At 41.1% G+C, this 19,543-nt stretch overlaps 1 protein-coding gene across 1 annotated transcript; it reads left to right on the forward strand.

Annotated features, from left to right (window-relative positions):
* Nucleotides 1-2,365: 2,365 nt before the first annotated feature.
* Nucleotides 2,366-3,200, forward strand: LOC137205051 (small ribosomal subunit protein eS6-like). Its single transcript, XM_067702969.1, has one exon. It carries the CDS (start codon nucleotides 2,399-2,401, stop codon nucleotides 3,146-3,148), a length of 750 nt encoding a protein of 249 aa, XP_067559070.1. The 5' UTR covers nucleotides 2,366-2,398; the 3' UTR covers nucleotides 3,149-3,200.
* The last annotated feature ends 16,343 nt before the right edge of the window (nucleotides 3,201-19,543 follow it).

A 19,543-nucleotide genomic window follows, 5' to 3' on the forward strand; every position in this document is an offset into this window, starting at 1 on the left:
CTCTCCAGGAATGTAAGAGAGGATGAAAAGGAAAGAAGAATCCACATAGTTAAAACACTTTCTCCACCTTGGAGGTGAATCATCAGCCTGCCATTCTCTCCATCATCTTTCCCAGCTTCTCAGGGTGGGGTTTTGCTCTGGCCTCTCTCACCATGTTTTCCTGAACGTAGAACCTTTCCCAGGGACCTCAAGTCAGGCTGGCCAGCCAGAAGCAAGTCTTTCTGGAGGCCACTGGTCATTCTTTGGTTGGTGCCTGCCTCCCCCAGGGCAAGGCTCCAGGAGTATGGCGGACTCTCCTAAACTCTGAAGGCTTATTCTTGTAGCCTTCAGTGCCTTGCAATATATTTTGACCTAATTATTATAAGAATTATAAAGAAAATCATTTTTAGATAATTTATTGATGCATTTCTTGACTGTTTTCATTTCCCAAATCCCATTTTCTTGCATTGTTCTCTTTACTTGGAATGGCTTTTCTTCCTTCATTTATCTGAAAGCTACACATCTTTCACTGTTAGCTTTAGTCTCCATAACTCATGAGCTTCTCTTGGAAGTTCCATCTCTTATCAGTTCTCTGTTCCTTAATTACTACAGTACTAACATTCATACACAGGAAGGTATATGGGTAAGGTAATAAGAGAAGGAACATGTTTCAGAGTCAGAAGATCTGGATTTCAATTCCATCTCTGCCACTTACTAGTTTTATGGCTTTGGGCAAGGGATTTAACATCTCTGAGTTTCATATGAAAACGGGAATTATAATATCTACTAGTGTTTACAGGGGACTCATGAGATCACATTTGTAAGGAAGCTTGCACAGCGTATGAGACACTGCAGGGATCCAGTAGTTCATAGGTCTTGTTATTATTACTGTTACTACCATGTATTACAATTTAACTGCTCCATGTGTATAAGTTTTTACCTGCTTTAAAAATAACCAAAGACAGAAATAATATTTGACTCTGTTTTTGAATTCCTTTTGGTTCTCAAAATGGTGCAGGTCTTTGGACAAAGGTTTAAAAGGTGCCACTTGAAGATAAAATGTGAAACCCAAAAATAAATTCAAGAAGTTCTGCCCCCAGAGTTAGGAGCCAACACAGACACAGACACAAAACACAGGGTACCAGCTGCAGCAGCATTTTCCAAATGACGCTGTGTAGAATCCTGTAGATTCTATAAGATGATCTTGGGAAATGCATAAACTGAAAAAAAATCCTTGAGTTGAAATTAGTTTAAGAAACATTGCTACCTACAGACTCTTCTCAACTAATGACTAATATCAAAGCCTTGCTGTTAAGAAATCTGTTGAACTTAGTTTAACCAAGTGTTTTCCAAATGGTTTGACTGTGAAACACTTTCTTTTCTTCCCACTTAACACCTATGCACAGTAGACCTTTGACTGGTGTAAGAACCATTATCGTGACCTTCAGAGATAGCTGTCTGACTGATCTTTGTTCTGTTTTCAGCAGCTCTGTGTTCAGCAAAGTACTAATCTAGGCTGTGTTAACCTAGAGAGGGCAGGGGTGAGCCTATGCCTCCATACACTATTCTATACCTTATTTCTTTGTGATATTTTGTTTTGGTGAGTTTCACCTGGCTCAGATGAGGTCATCCCCAGCACACATCTAGACTGCTCCATCAGCAGAACTGTTTCAGCCATGTGTATATAAACACACATATAAAGCTTATATTTGAGCTTGATTTGGAGGAGGGCAATTGAGTTTCACTTACTGTATTGTTCAAGTGGTGAGAATTGGGTTTCTATGCGACTACAGCTTCATCTGGTCAAGAAAATATTGCTGATGTCATTAATGCATCTCCTTATTAGGAGAATTTATTCTCTTAATAGGCTTTATTCTCTATCCTTTAGATAAGTAAAACTTGTTTGTGATGTCTGTGCCTGGTCTATCACTCTAAACCTACTCTTGGTATTTGTCAATGTAGGGGTCATTATTATCCAATAAATACCGGAAATATTTTCCCAGGAGTAACCCAATCCTCCATTTTGATTTGGAAGCAGTTTATATCTTTCTGTGCTTTTAAGAAGCTATCATTGTCAAATGTAAAAAAAAAACCACATTTTAAACTTAGAAATTACATTACAAAATTATGGTCTCAACCAACGGTCATTAAACTAACGTGCCCGATTAATTGTGCTCTCACTAAGTTACTTATCCAAAGTAAGATGTGCTTGATCTCACACCTGATTGTTAGTTATACTTTTTATCACACTTTCATAATTTAATTAGATATTACATATCCAATGACAAGAGTGCAGAAGATTGTTGTTGAATGCTTTGTATAAAAACTAGTTAAAAAGTAAACTGTCAAAAAAAAAACCCTAAAAAATAAGTTGCCAGCTCTTTTACGTGGCGCCTCAGAGGCGGTCGGCCGCTTCAGAATGAAGCTGAACATCACTTTCCCGGCCGCTGGCTGCCAGAAACTCTTTGAAGTGGACGATGAACGAAAACTTTGTACCTTTTATGAGAAGCGTATGGCCACAGAAGTTGCTGCTGACGCTCTGGGTGAAGAATGGAAGGGTTATGTTGTCCGAATCAGTGGTGGGAACGACAAACAGCGTTTCTTCATGAAGCAGGGTGTCTTGACCCATGGCCGAGTCCGCCTGCTACTGAGTAAGGGGCATTCCTGTTACAGACCAAGGAGGACTGGAGAAAGAAAGCGCAAATCTGTACAGGGTTGCATTGTGGATGCCAATCTGAGCGTTCTCAATTTGGTCATTGTAAAAAAAGGGGAGAAGGATATTCCTGGACTCACTGATACTACTGTGCCTCATCGCCTGGGGCCCCAGAGAGCTAGCAGAATCCGCAAACTTTTCAGTCTCTCTAAAGAAGATGATGTCCGCCAGTATGTTGCGAGAAAGCCCCTAAATGAAGAAGGTAAGAAACCTAGGACCAAAACACCCAAGGTGCAGCGTCTTGTTACTCCACGTGTTCTGCAACACAAATGTCGGCGAATTGCTCTGAAGAAACAGCGTACTAAGAACAATAAGGAAGAGGCTGCAGAATATGCTACACTTTTGGCCAAGAGAATGAAGGAGGCCAAAGAAAAACACCAGGAACAGATTGCCAAGAGACGGAGGCTGTCCCCTCTGAGAGCTTCTACTTCTAAGTCTGAGTCCAGTCAAAAATGAGATGTTCTAAGAGTAACAAATAAATAAGATCAGACATCAAAAAAAAAAAAAAGTTGCCAAAATATTATTGCTGTAAAATTATGTGTGGGTAAAACAATTATAAAAGTTGGGAGAGGGAGGGTCATAAACATCTGGAAGTGCCTTTAAATTCCTGGTTCACTTAAAAGACATTAAAACTGGACATCATAGATAATGTATTATCAATTATAAAAAGACAACAGAGAATTCCAATCCGTGAATCCTTATGGTAATGAAAAGTTTGATTCTAAAGCAAATCTTGGTGAATGGATGTGTTCTTATGCTTTTAGTCAAAATAAATTATGTATGGTATACAAGTTTTATTACGTATTGTTTTTTAAAATGACCTTCTGGTTTAACTATCTTTCTTTCTCAGTTAACTGACCAACTTGTTGGTCCAGTCCTGTTATACTGGACAAGAGGCTTCTGTTGTACGAACACTGTGATAAATGAAGCTTCAGATTTCCCCCTGTCATTTCAGCTCTCCTCCCTCACCCAGCTGTAATGTGAACATACTGAAAACCACAGAACCCTGTGCTCCTTTTAACTGAAGTTGCTGCATCCACCTTTTGGCTCATTTCTGCTCTACAGTCTATGTGCAAAGTGTAAAAGATGACAAGTAGGCTTCCCCCTTGCTTCTGGATCTCTCAGCTATTACAGCCATTGCCTTACTCTCTCTGAATTCCTGAAGTCCAGACATTTGCCTGTCTGAATCCCAGAAACCCAGTTTGTCTTTCTTAGCACTTCATTCCCTTCTTTAAACTGGCGACTTGCTTTGGTAGCGGACAGCTCAGATTCTCTCACCTTTGCTTCACCTCCTGACTCATAGGTCTCTCACCTGTCCTGCCTATGCTTTCCATGGCCTCATACGTCTCCGAGTTGAGCTTATGGTTGATGGTCCCTTGTCTTGGTCTTCACCTGGCAGTGTCTTCATCTTCGAGTTTTGAATTTCCTAACTGGATGGTGAAGTGATTTTGCCCTTTTTACTAGGTGTTTCAGCAGAGGCAGAAGGCTGAAACTTAACTGGGATGGCAGCTATTCTTTTCATGTATTGCTCCCAGTTCTGTTCTTTGTTATTTTGAACTGATAAAGGATAAAGCTTGGAGGGACTCATCTCTTGTAATTATGCAGATTGTTCACAGGCATCTATAGTAACTGTCCACCACATGATCTCAAGCTAGCTCTGGATTATTAATTGTATATATCTTGATCATGGTTTTGGCTTTTAGGAACCAAGGCTAGGAGTTCAATCCAGCCGTGGAAGGCTGGTGGATTTTGCCAATAAACAGATAAAGAGGAGCGAGGTGGGGTGGCGGTGGTAGTGGTGGCAGTGAATGGCTGTTCCTTATTGTAAAGATAAACTATATTCTTAGGTCATGGTAGAGAGTAAACTCAATGAAGTTATGAATACAGAGGCTGAAAGGGAATAAGAAAATAACGCTTTTGCTTAGAATACTTTGTAGGACAAATAATACTTTGTTTAGAGTTTAAAGTTTAAAGAAGGAACTAGAGTAGTTTAAAACATTTTTTTAATCATTTAAAAAACTGAAGTATAGTTGATTTACAATGGTGTGTTAGTTTCAGGTGTACAGCAAAGTAATTCAGTTATACATACATACATATATGTGTATATATATATATATTCTTTTTCAGAATCTTTTTCTTTATAGGTTATTACAAGATACTGAATATAGTTCCCTGTGCTACACAGTAGGTCCTTATTGTTTACCTGTGTTATATATAGTAGTATGTATATGTTACTCCCAAACTCCTAATTTATCCCTCCTCTCCCTTTCCCCTTTGGTAACCATAAGTTTGTTAAAACATATTTTAGACTTAATATTATTACAGGAACAGAATGAGAATGAGAACATACATCACCCTGTAGTTCTGTTCCTCACACCTCTCTCCCCAGATACCCTTGCGTGATGCTGAATCAGGGCTGTCCAGTGACATAGCAGATAACAATCCACATGAACAAGTACAAAGGTCAATATGCCTACACCAATTATTAACCCAGACTGAATCTCCAGTCTAACCATTTATTTCCAAATGGACTTGTAGATGTTATTACATGGTTTTATAGCTCATTCAGTATTGAGACGTCTACTTCTGTTTGGAATTTATCTGTTAGATTTAGATAGCACATGTGTTGGAAGTATTAATAAATGTGACTCAGTCTTAACTAAAAAATAGTCTACAGTGATTCTACTTCTAGTATCTTTCAGTTCTTGATTAGCAAGGCAAAAGCTTAGGGGTGTGATTCAGTGATACAGAAGACAGACAGAGTATATTGCATACTATGCAAAAAAACCCAACAAACGAAACAAACCCTAGTATCCTGGGTATAGGTACAGGAATAATTTCCACAATAGAAAAAGACACCGTATCTTTAGGTAAAGCAATACTGGTAGTGTAGGCTTCTCCTACACAGTAGGGTATGATAACTGTCCAGATACCTTTAGCAAAAAGACACCATCGCATGCCATTCAGCCAATAGCTAAAAGCAAAAGATCCAAAAACAATAAAGAATCTTATTGGTATTAGTAGACCATTTGTGACTGCTTCTGCTTGATACAATGAGGGGTGATAATTCAAACAAAAGGGATGTAAATGAATTTGCATGGTGTATACTAGCAGTAACACTAATTTAAATTACCTTCATTTATGGATACATTGATTGTTAAGATGCAAAGATTTCAAAGCACACATCAAAGATTCCTTCGTTGACATATGCAAAATGTTGTACATAAAAATTTCTTCCACTTAATAAGCCATGTTACAAGATCAATTTGGAACCTGCTTGCTGTGCTAAAAATATATGATAAAAACACAGTTCCAGGGCTTCCCTGGTGGCGCAGTGGTTGAGAATCCACCTGCCGATGCAGGGGACACGGGTTCGTGCCCCGGTCCGGGAAGATCACACATGCCGCGGAGCGGCTGGGCCTGTGATCCATGGCCGATGAGCCTGCGCGTCCCGAGCCTGTGCTCCGCAACGGGAGAGGCCACAGCAGTGGGAGGCCCGCGTACTGAGAAACAAACAAACAAACAAACAAAAAAACACAGTTCCAAAGATCTCAGCAGAATGTAGTTTTTTGACAGAAAAGGTACGATAACGTTGAGTCATGTCTCGGGGTTCTCATGAGGTCTGCTTCACACTTCCAAACAGAAGCTTCCTGTCCTAAACAGGTGATTGCCTGAAAACACTTTAAGAAGGTCCCTTCCGGGTTATATTAGCATCAGACTATGTGCACTAACTCCTATGAAGTTACGTTTACATAATCATGTATAAGGCAGTGATTCAGCTCTGAGCAAGCACTCTGGATCTTTGTTACATAGCATTTTTAATACAAGGCAGCCATACACCTGTGCCATAGCCTTGTCTCATCTTTGGGTGACAATCTGAACCAAGTATCTCCTCTCACTAAACCTCTCTACTCCAACCACTTCATTGTCTCTTCGAGCAGTGCCTGTATAACTGATGTACTGAAAGAGCCGGGAGCAGGAAACTGAGGCGCTAAAGCAATATTTTATCTTTGTTTTCAGCCCCTTTAAACTTGGTCTCTGACTTTGTTCTTCCACACTCCTGGAGAAAAAATTCTAGGCAAGTCCTAGATTTTTTTGAGACTCTGAAATAAAGAACAGTATCATTTTGGTGATTAAAATGTCCAGTTGAGTGTAATAGACAAAACTCCAATCCTCACTTGATCGATATGTCCTCTTCTCCCCTAGCCTGGGCCTGATTCACTCTGGGAGCCTGTAAGGGGGGTGGGTGGGTGGGGATGTGATGGGCTTCTTTCTCCTCACCGCCACCTCCTTTCTTCAATTGTTAGATAAGGTTTCTAGCCTGTGTCAGCTTGCACCCAGGGGGAGAGGAAATTAACAAAAGGCATGGTTCAGACATTTTAGGTAAGGTTGTAAGGCTCTAATGTTGCCCTGGTTTCTTCTGGGAGTGATGGAGGCACTTTAGCTAACTCTTTCCCCAGTGGGGGGTGTGTTTTTGTGTGTATGTGTGTGATCTACTTTCTAGGGACCTCTGATTATAGTGACATTGTTGTACTCAATGCCTACTTATATATATCTCTATCTATATATATCTCCCTAGCTTAACCACGGGATTTTTTGGACTACCCCAAACAAATAATCTCTGTTGGATCCCTTCATCTTTTCAGGCAGAGGGAGATACCTTTTAAAATAAATAAAGGTACCTGACTTCTCCCCCATAGGTCCCTTTGGCCCTGAGACATCTCAGGCATCCTTTCCCCATCATCAGAGGAAGTAAACCTCACTCCCATGTACGTTCTCTTGTTCCTTAGTGCCAGATGGGTGGTTCCAGATACAGCCTTGCTCTTAATTTCCTACTGGTAAGAGTCATTCTTCATCCCCCTCAAGTGCCAGGGAACATGAAACGAGTTCTCTCAGTGGTTCTTCCAAAGTCTCTCTCACCTGGCCTGAAATAACGAGGAAAGGTCTCTGCTGCATGCTCTGTGGATGTGTGAGATTCTGCGTGGTCCACTGACAGCTCCCCAGAGCACTCTCCCTCCCTGGCATCTCTGACATCATCGCCATTAAGCTGGAGGTGGGTAAGCATTAGTGCCGGTGGAGCTAGGTTCCTACTCTCTTAACTTGCCCTCCTCTTATTGAGTCCGTGACAGACATTGTTTTTACAGACATTTGGAGTGTCTGCCAAAATTCCTCAAAACCAGGAAAAAACCAAATTTAACATCTTGTTACATTTGCATTTGATCTTGTAATATGGCTTATTAAGTGGAAGAAATTTTTATGGACAACATTTTGTATATGTCAATGAAGGAATCTTTGAGGGATGCCCAAATCCCAATGTCTTTATTTCTCCCAGTATGAGCAGAAGTGAGGGCAGGGGGACTAACAGAAAAAACCTCAGTAAGTGTGTGACACAAATAAATGTTTAGTTCCCCAAACAGAGGGAAAATAAAAGATAAGAAGATGCTGAAACCCAGAAAGTAATGTCAGACTTACATGCACAAATGGAAAGGGACCAATATAAGAAGCAGGTTAGTATGTTAAAAACCAGCTGAGTCTACCTCAAACGAATAGGGGCACATCAGAGGAAAACAGCACTAGAAATATTTCCTATTGCTACCAAGAAAGATGTGATGGAATTGATGTCCTAGAATCATGGTAAATTCAAGAGCTGAGGGTTTCAAAATTTTTGAGAAATGCATGTCAGAAAACCTATTGGTTCCCATTGACCCCTTGAAAGCAATGTCTCTAAAAGTATCAGCAGGAGCTTCAGCTCAGGATACTGGCAATTGTCAGACAGGTGTGGGGATGAGGGAGCAACCTACCCTAAGAGGCAGGTTTCATGGGCCTAAGACATCCAAGAGCTAGAGGCACTGGCAACAGCCACTGGGGCTTAGGGAACGCATGTCTTGAGACAGGAGCAGGAGACAGGACTGTGGAGAAGACAAGGCTGCAACAACATGGGCTGTTCTGACTTTGGAGTGAGGGAAGCAGTGTCTCTAGTGCCAGCTTCCTAGACAGCGCCCATGCTTAGCACAGCATACCGAGAAGACAGGGCTTCAAAGGGAAATGGAAATTAAGAGTTTTTAAACATGAGATGGGGAAGAAGACAGCTTGAAGTAAGATGTTATGGCTGGGGGTGTCACCATAAGGTCATTTTCTAAATTTTGCAAGAAGACCAGAATGTCTTAAATGCCACTTTCTAAAGGAGAAGGTGCTGGTGGGATTCCTCTACCCCTCCTCCTTACCATAGGCCATGCCCACAGGGGTCATCACCAACCTCTTGAGGTGATATTTCTCCTGACCCAGTTTGGGTCACGAGTTCTGGACTTTGGATGCCTGGCAGAGATGCATCATATTCCCTGAGCCTGGAAAGCCTCTTCTAGTGTTTCCTCTGATGACCCTCCTTCCTCCAGATACAGTCTCTGCTTGATGGTAACCACCTCCAATGCTGCTGCAGGAATGCATGCTTTCCAGGAGAAAGTCCAAGTTCTACTGTTGAACGTACTCCACTTCTACCAAGGCAGTATTACCAAGGGAGACTCTTGGTTGAAAGTGAGCTTAATGAGACATATTGGAGGGAATTTGGGACTTTTATTTCTTTGGTCTTTAACTCACAAGGGTCTGTAATTTTGGACTTTAATTTTCATCTAGAAATTTACTCATGGAAAGGTTTGTAGTGTTCCAATGTGAGGCATATTTTATACTATTGATTTTTCTTGTCATTTAGGTTTATTAAAACCTCCGTTGTGCTATTTGGGCAGCATGGCAGGGTATAATTTACGATGAGAAATAGAATGGGGGGTAAATTTTTAGCTTCAGGTAAAAACATGGTCATGGAGTTAATTTAAAAGTTCCAACCCATTTTAGAGCTCTCTGAGGACAGAAATTGGAAGGGTCATCATCATTCCAAGAAGAATAAACAAAGGAGCGATAGTCGCGGGGAGCAGCCACATGGAGGTGGAGGCAGGGCTGCCCTGATAACCTGCTCTTCTCCTGCTAGGGGTCCACCTCACCCCTGGCGACCACAGCTGAGCTGGTGAGTCAGATGGCTTGAGAGCAAATGGTTAGAAAATGTAAGGGAGGGACCAGTTTCTCCTTTTGCCCGTGCTCCTCTTGACCCATAAATCAGGAACTTATACCCTGTAGGAAATATTGGGGAGTAGCTTCTGTCCCCTCTTATGTCCCCTTCAGCCACACCTTTCTGAGGGAGAGACTCGATCCTGTTACCGAACCAAACTTGGGTCTGCTTGCCCGACGCACAGCAAAGCCAATCCACTGACACCGAGCTGTGATGAAGGAAAACACAGCATTTATGAAGAGGCACCCAAAGTGGGGCTAAGCAAGGAGAATGGGCAGCTCATCCATGAAAGACCAAACTCCCTGATGGCTTTTGGCGAATGGTTTTATAGGCAAGGTGAGGGAGTTTGGGGTCGGTAGAGGCAAATTATTACATTTAGAATGGATAAACAACAAGGTCCTACTGTAGAGCACAGGGAACTATATTCAATATCCTGTGATACACCATAATGGAAAAGAATATAAAAAAAGAATGTCTATATGTGTATAACTGAGTCACTTTCCCATATAGCAGAGATTGCCACAACATTGTAAATCAACTATACTTTAATAAAAAATATTAAAAGTTTTAAAGGCAGGGTGAGGGAGAGAGTTGTGGGGTGTCTGATCAGCTTGTGGACATTCTTCTGATTGGTTGGTGGGGGGGGTAACCTGGGGTATTTCAGGAGTCAACATCATCAACCTTCTGGTTCCAACCGGTCTGAGGTTTACCTGCTGGTGGTCCGCAGTGAACTTCTTCCACCTGGTGGGAGTTTTATTATCTGCCAAACAACTCAAGGATATGGCTCAAGATATTATCTATATATAAATAGATAATATCTGTATATTACTGAGGAGGTACTAAAGGTCCTTGACTTTGTTTTATGGCTAAACTATTACAGTATTATTTTGGCTAAAGCTTTTCTTCAAGCAAGAGGTGGGGAACACAGTAGGGGCGGTGTTTCTGTTCCGGGAAGGCACCACAGGGTCCTGATTGGTTTCACTCCCTGCTCTTCGAGGGGAACCAGACCCAGGCTCTGCCCCCATGCAGGGAGGGCTGCCCCTTCTCGGGGGTCAGCCTTAGAGTGATGAGATTCATTGTGAGGGTAAACAGGGAAGTCTGATTCAGGCTGCAAGTCAAAGCCATGCTCTTCAATATAATATTACCAACAAAATATGATATTTTGATGCCCGTTTGACCCTCTGTTTATTTCTCATTTTGTCCAGAACCTGTAGGGGTGGGATTATCCCTCTCAGAAACCCCAATTCTATTACTAAGCCCTTAAAAAGAATGAAATAATGCCATGTGCAGCAACATGGGTGGACCTAGAGATTGTCATACTGAGTGAAGTAAGTCAGACAGAGAAAGACGGATATTATATGATATTGCTCATATGTGGACTCTAAAAGGAAATGATACAAATGAACTTATTTACAAAACAGAAACAGACTTAGACTTAGGGAACGAATTTAGGGTTACCGGGTGGGAAGGGATAGTTAGGGAGTTTGGGATTGAGATGTACACACTGCTGTATTTAAAATGGTTAACCAGGGACTTCCCTGGTGGTCCAGTGATTAAGATTCCGTGCTCCCAATGCAGGGGGCCTGGGTTTGATCCCTGGTGAGGGAACTAGATCCCGCATGCCACAACTAAGACCCGGTGCAGCGAAAGAAAGAAAGAAAGAAGGAAAGAATTTTAAATAAATAAGTAAATAAAATGGATAACCAACAAGGACCTGCTGTGTAGCACAGGGAGCTCTGCTCAATATTATGTAACAATGTAAATGGGAAAAGAATTTGAAAAAGAATGGATATATGTACATGTATAACTGAATCACTTTGCTGTACACCTGAAACTATCACAACATTGTTAATCAATTATACTCCAATATAAAATAAAAAAGTTAAAAAAAAGAAAAAAAAAGAAACACCAATTCTCCTGACTCTCATCAAAGGATGGAATTTTAAATACAGCCTCCAGGTTGCAGGTGCAGACCTCTGCCCACCTCTTGGTCAGTTGGTCACTCCCAACTCTCAGCCCCTGGTGCTTCTTGGGGGTAGGATGACATGGAACAGATGGGATGATCTGCAGGAAGAATGTCAAAACAACACTTGGCAATTATGACTTTTTAGTATTTCTCCAGGGAAGAAGAGGCTCTGACTCTACATAACCAGTTACGTTTATTGACACAAAAATACAAGGGAAAACGTCTGAGGAAATATAAGAATTTGATATAAATATCCTCTGACAGCAAAAACCTCCAGGTGCTTTAAATGTATGCTTGTTAAAGCATCTTGCTTTTATTCTTCTTGGTGGTCTATTCACAGGATTTTATTGCTATCTTTCTTTCCAGCCTTTTGCCTTTATTCTATTTAGGGAATTACTCTTACCTCCACCTTTGGGGACTGATTTTTGCTATTAATATAAACCATGAACCGTTGACTGGGGAAAATCCTAGACTCACTGCTTGATTCTCACACAGATGCCTAGCATTCCTGTCAAAATTTCCTCTTTTGCCTGAGCTATAAATCCCTCTGTCTGACTAGCTGCCCCGAGTCCTTGGTCTGTTGAGCGCCCTGATCTTCAAATCCTGCTCTGTCCCTTGGCTTAGTCTGATAACCTACGTTCATGACATAATGTCTGTCTTGAACTTTGTGCTGGAGCATATATGTGTGCCTTTGCCTGGGAACTAAGTTAATAAGATCGGGTGGGTCAGTGGTCCACCTTTCTGTCCTCACAATAAGGATGGTTTTTGTGTGTGTTTACAGGCATGTGGATTTCTCATGGACAAGCTCTCTGAGTACTCTGAAGCCTTGGGTGTTAGCACTTTTGCACTGTCTTTTATTCTAAAGGGTTAAGCAACAATTTACAGATATGGAAAAAAGAAACAAAAGACAAAAAGAGAAGAAGAAATTTGACTAAGAAAAAAAAGGAATAGGATTGGAAAAATAAGATGAAACCAGGGATGAGGTTAGCACACAAAATGCATGCTGAGGCCTGCCACACTGACTACACTTGGGCCACAGATTTGCCTTTGAGTTTTCTAGCAGCCAGTGCAGAGAAACATAAAAATACATAATATTTTTGTGCATGTAGTAAAAACTTGTTCAAAAGATGGATGACTATTCTTTTTCATAATTTATTTTTTTTAAGTTTAAAATTATTATTTTTTTAAATAAATAAATTTATTTATTTATTTTTTAAACTTATTTTTGGCTTTGTTGGGTCTCCGTTGCTGTGCATGGGCTTTCTCTAGTTGCAGTGAGTAGGGGTTACTCTTCGTTTCAGTGCGCGGGCTTCTCATTGCAGTGGCTTCTCTTGTTGCAGAGCACTGGCTCTAGGCATGCAGGCTTCAGTAGTTGTGGCACACAGGCTCAGTAGTTGTGGCTCGCGGGCTCAGTAGTTGTGGCTCGCGGGCTCTAGAGCGCAAGCTCAGTAGTTGTGGTGCATGGGCTTAGCTGCTCCACCGCATGTGGGATCTTCCTGGACCAGGGCTCAAACCCATGTCCCCTGCACTGGCAGGAGGATTCTTTTTTTTTTTTTTTTTTTTTGGCGGTACGCCGGCCTCTCACTGTTGTGACCTCTCCCGTTGCGGAGCACAGGCTCCGGACGCGCAGGCTCAGCGGCCATGGCTCACGGGCCCGGCCACTCAGCGGCATGTGGGATCCTCCCGGACCGGGGCACGAACCCGTGTCCCCTGCCTCAGCAGGCGGACTCTCAACCACTGCGCCACCAGGGAAGCCCTGGCAGGAGGATTCTTAACCACTGTGCCACCAGGGAAGCCCTGGATGACTATTCTTGATGTTTATTCCTGTGTGGATGCTTTCCGTGTTTTTGTAAAGATCATTCTGTGAAATTTAATGAACCACACCATCAGTCATGTCCTCTTGGTAAGACAACAGCAAATATTCTGGGATTTTTTCCTCTTGGCATCATCCCACAATGGGCACAGCTGACATGGTTATGAAACACAGTCCGTTCAGTCAGAGCAGTTCTACAGGGACCAGACAATGTGGTCAATTGTCTGAAACCCTCAGAGTTTCAACTTGATTCAGGACAAATTGAAGTTTACAATTTATATGCTGCTTATGCAAAGCTTAGGGAATTCTTAAATAGTGCCTCTCTCAATGGATGCTCACTGGGAGGCAGTGGGCATGATTTATGGTTACTTTATAAGTTCCTGGAGTGCAGACAGTTCATATTCAGAATCTTATTCCTTAGATTCTTAGAAACATAAAAATCTTCAGGTGAGCTGGAAAGTAGGACTGACATTCTCTTTTCAGATTTAGCGATCCTAATGAGGATCCCATTTCCTAATAGAAGAGGTAATTCACATGCACAGGATAGTAGTTTTGCTTCTCTGAAACACAGTGAAAAATTGTTGATACAAGCAAAATAGTTCTATTCCTTGGAGCCTGACTACAATAATTTTAGCCTTGACATGTTTTGAAGTCGGTGTTGGAGGAAAGTCAACTCAACCATAAAAAATAATTCAGGGCTTCCCTGGTGGCGCAGTGGTTGAGAGTCCGCCTGCCGATGCAGGGGACATGGGTTCGTGCCGTGGTCCGGGAAGATCCCACATGCCGCGGAGCGGCTGTGCCCGTGAGCCATGGCCGCTGAGCCTGCACGTCCGGAGCCTGTGCTCCGCAACGGGAGAGGCCACAACAGTGAGAGGCCCGCCTACCGCCAAAAAAAAAAAAAAAAGTATATTGGGAAAGAATTGTTACATTTTTACTATTTGAAACACAGCTGTTTTTAGTTTAGAAAGGCATCAGGTAGAATGTTTTCAGCAGCAAACAACCAACGCCTTATCGCTAAAGACTTAAAAATAAGGAGATTTATTTAACTCCCATAATAAGTGCCTGGGTAGGGCAGACTGCACGGGTCGCTTCAGGTTACCTGTGTCCTCCTCTGAGAAGCCCTTTGCTCCACCCTCTTCTGTGTATTAGTGCCATCTGCAGGCTGGTAGCAGAATTACAAAACAAGTTTCCACAATGCTAAGAGTTCTCAAAGTGAGGTTCCAGACTGGCTTCATGAGGATCATCTGGGAGCTCATTAGGAATGAAATTCTCAGGCTTCCTAAATCAAAAATTTGGGAGTGGGGCCCAGCACCCTATGGTTTACAAAACACTCCTGGTGATTCTTGGCTCACTCAGCTTTGAGAAACAATGGCTCAGACCAGAAATTTTAAATCCTAGCTGTGCACTGGAATCACCTGTGGAACTTTAAAGACACCAGATGCCAGAGCTCTACCCCAGAACTGTTGGAATTGGAGGGAGGGGGGTATCAAAAGGGGAGGAAGGAAGGGAGGGACCTAGGCATTGGTACTTCACAAGGTTCCCTGGGCTGAGAAACTCTGGCTTCACCTAACTGTGACCCATCCCCTGGGCTGGGAATAGCCTGGACCCAGACTTCCCTGAACACATGGTGTTGTGAGGAAGGTAGACGTCTGCACAGCATCATGGTCTTGTTGGGAAAATGATGGCTGGTGGGAAGGCTACCAAGTGCACCTTCTCAGATGGTCCATAGTTATAATCTCAGCACAAATCCAGATTTGCTCTCCTTCCTTCTCTTAATGTTGTAAAGTATTTTCATATTGTTATATAGTTTTATTTCATTGTTATTGCCTTAATGTCTACACAATGAATTGAATCATTTTGAAGATGAAGTGTATGTAATTTTCACAAACTTAAGCAATGTTCATGAAGACGATGAGGAGCTGGTGTTATATAAGCTTAAAATGACCATAGAAACAGGTTCTGCAAAGCTATGCTATCAGAGGCATAGTCGATGTGTGTGTGATGATGTGTCAGACATGAGGAAAACACAGCTTTGGGGGGCTGTGCTGAGTGTTTTTCTACCTTCCCTGATGACAGGACCTGTATGAAAATAATTCCAAGCAAAAAACTGCGCAAAAGGTTTTCTCAGCTGTACTCTGTAATCAGTAGAATACTCGGTCTTTTACGTATGAGATAGAAATACCATGATTCATGTTGGACAGTTAAATATTTGGGAAGTCATTGCCAGATATTTCCTGATTCTCTCTTGACAAAGATCACACGAAATGGGAAGAAGACCAGTTGACAAATCAAACAATATCTTGTAGGTATGTCAATTAGACACCTATAAGACTTACCTACAAGATAGTGCGCTAAGGGATATGCAAGAGAAGGAGGGAGATCCCTGCTCTTGAGGCACTTATATTATTGCTGAAAAATGAATCTCTGCATATGAAGTGGTAGCTAATTCAAGGAACCAGCCAAATAACTAGTAAGAGACTGTGCATTTATGAAATAGCTACTAACAATGAGATTAATAGGTGTTTAGTGGAAGGCTTTGGATGAGGGTGATGTGGGACACACTTACAGAGGTTTGATTGCAGCAGGATTCCAAAGGATGGACAGCATTTAGATCGACACAGGGAGGATCATGGGGCAACATAGTAAGGCAGGGGAAAGGCACAAGCAGGTGTAGTGGCTTTTGAAGGTGAAGGAGAGGTGTGTGACTGGTAGGGGGAGAGGGGAAGGATTTGAAAAGTAAGATAAAGTCCATTCCTATTGTGCTTCTGCTTAAAGCATCTGGATTTTTTGCATGCCAAATATGAGTTGGAGACTTGTAGAAAATGAGGTAGGAGATATAGGTGTGGGCTAGATCATGGAGGTGTTTGTGAGCCATGTTATGGTCTTAAGCTTTCATTTATAAAATGGGACTAATATCTCAAAAGATTTTCATTAGGGTTAAATGAATTAGTACAAGTTCACGGCACATAGTAATGGGTTTGGTAAATGTTTTCTATTATGAGTAGTATTAGTATTAGTGTCTTATTAGCAAATGGGAGACCCTTAAAGAATATTAAACAGAAGGCACAAATTATCCAATTTGCATTTTCAAAATTTCCCTGGCTGTAGTGTGGAGAATGGACTGATGGCAGAGGAAAGGATAGATGGAATAGGGAAATTAGGAGGAAATTACAATAATCTGGTTGAGAGGTAGGGCCCTGGATGAGCCAGTGGAAATGTGTTGGATTGGTATCTGTAGTACTTAACTGGATATTTCTTGCAACTATCAAGCTAATAATTATTGAGTTCTTAGACCATGTGCCAGACACTGTCTTAGTGAAAGAGTATAATGGTAAATAAACAAGAGAGGCAAGATTCTTTTCCATTTAGAGCTTAGATTGCAATAGGGAGGGTAGATAAAACACATGCAAACTAATAGGTAAAAGACCTACCAATTGGGATAAGATTTATAATGGGAACAGACAAACAAGGGACTAAGAAAATAACAAGTCAATGGTAGAGGTGAGGCTAGATTTCGATGCTTCTTTTAGGAGAGGCTACTCCAAGGTGACTTCGAAACTGGGAACTAAATAATGAGAAGAAGTTGTCCAGCAAAGAAGGGTCCAGACATTGGCAATGGCACCCACAGGATGGAGCTAGCATGGGAACAAGAAGAGAAGCCGTGTGAGTGGCCGTGAGGGAGGTGTGGGAATGGTGGGGGGAGAGGTGTGTGACTGGTGGGGGGGGAGGCGTTCAGGAGCCAAGTTATGCAGAGTCTCCCAAGCCTGGAAAAAGAGTTGACTTGAACTACAATGTTTGAGGTATGAGTATGAGAAAGACTTAGAGCTTCTGGTGATATTGTGGTGATGTTGGAGAAGAGACTGAGAAGTTGTGAAATGAAATAATAAACAAATGAGGACACGCCATGAAAAAGGTATAAACAAAATGTTCCGTTCCTCAAAGGAAGGCGTTGCAGTAAATGTGTCCATTTTAGATGGATAAGCCTGGGCATATAGAATTATACTCGCTAATGTAGTCAAACCACTACTGAAGAGATCTCTCTTCTATTTGACTAACACTGTAAAGGGCCTTTAATATTAAAAGCACTAGTTTAATACCATTTTTTAAAACCATAAGGATAGGTTTTTCTGTTCTTTTTGTATAGGTGAAAATGGTAGATATATCTGTACTAATTTTTAAAATGCCTTTCTGAAATTTCAGCTAATTTTAAGTTGTCTTTTTCTCTTAAAATATTTTTTTTTAGTATCATACATTTGAAAAACCATTCTTAACAGGCAAGTTCAGTAAAGTTAACAGATAAATGAATCTTAGAACCCTAGAGTCCTAGAAGCCTAAGGGCAGCTATGTCTCATCTTGTCCAAATTTCTACCTCAGGTCAGGATTCTTTCCTACAAAGCCCCCTATTCTGCAAAGAACAGCTCATCTCTGAGCTGGTTCACCACTTACACACCCAGACCGACCTACAGGCAGGCAATACTAATTCCTCTACTTACATTGAAACTTACATTGATATGATACCCGCTTTCTTTGAATTTCACACACTGGCTCTAATTTTACCTTCTGAATTAACAGAGAAGACATCAACATCCTCTTGCTTTAAAATATTTCGTAATGATGGATTTAGTTCCTGTGTATCTTCACAAGTATTTTCCTTTTTGAAGTCAAAATATCTTCTATTTCTTCAGACATTTTTAGAATAAAAAATATCTGTGTCAGATTACCTCATCAATCTGGCCAGCCTCTTCGATCTCATATTTAATGGTCTTCTGATCGTTAAAACTTAACAAAGTTAAGAGTAACTAGTCTTGCACTGTGGTGCATGAGTAGCTAAAACCCCTAATTTTCATTTGAATTAAGGAAATTTTCTTCTAGCCTGGACTTGTGTCTTGATATTTTTCTGAACAAAAGTTTAGGATTTTACAATTATCTTTATTTAAATTTTTTCTTTTTCTTCTAGGTATCAGTTAAGTATTTTGAAAAAACTTTGAATATTTATTCAGCCAGCCATTGAATTAAGTACATTCTAAATTGTGTTCAAAAGATACTAAGCAACCATTATCATGCCATCTTTATTCATTCACTGGAAAAATGATAGAAAGTCATAGAAAAGAACATAGTTCTGGGACAAAACTCTTGTGTCTTTTTAGCAGTTTGACGTTAATCCATTAATTTACACTAATGATTAATTGCTTATCAAGTGCAAGGTACTTCAATAATTGCATTGCGTACATTATTTAATATAATACAGCAACGCTGTAAAGATTGTATGACAATATTATTTCATTCTTATCATTGGAAAAAACCCCAAAACTTAGAAACAAAGTAACTTCTCAGGGTCACCTGAGCTATGGAGCTAAGATTATAACCCAGACAGTCGGAGACTGAGTTCATGCTTTTAATCACTAAATAGTCTTCTATTTGAGCCAGCTAATTATATTATCATCCAGTATTTCTCATCTTGATCTCAAGAATGCAACTGAGTATTTTGTCCAACAGTGGCCTAAAATTCATTTTCAAAATATTTAACTTATTTCTCTCATTTACTAGTATTTTACCTCAATTAAAAAAAAAGAAAAAAAAATTACTCTATGTGGAAACATTACAATTTCTTTATTTTAAGGACTTTTCCTTTAATAAGGTGTAAATACATACAGAGTCCATCTGAGTCATTTATTCCTCAATATGAATGAGACTGGCTTTGATTGAAGGAAGAAGATAAAGCATCATCGTTCTTTACCTACGTTCCAATCAGAAACGATGTTGGGACATAAAGTAAACCCAAATCAAGATAGTCAGTATAAATAGAAGTTATTTGGAGGATTCTTTAAAGACAAAACCTCACAATATTTGAGAAGCAAACAAAAATAGCACATAAAAAATAAACCTGGGCTTCCCTGGTGGCACAGTGGTTGAGAGTCCGCCTGCCGATGCAGGGGACACGGGTTCGTGCCCCAGTCCGGGAAGATCCCACATGCCGCGGAGCAGCTGGGCCTGTGAGCCATGGCTGCTGGGCCT

This window comes from Pseudorca crassidens, chromosome 13, assembly GCF_039906515.1.
Source record: "Pseudorca crassidens isolate mPseCra1 chromosome 13, mPseCra1.hap1, whole genome shotgun sequence".
Taxonomy (NCBI): domain Eukaryota; kingdom Metazoa; phylum Chordata; class Mammalia; order Artiodactyla; family Delphinidae; genus Pseudorca; species Pseudorca crassidens.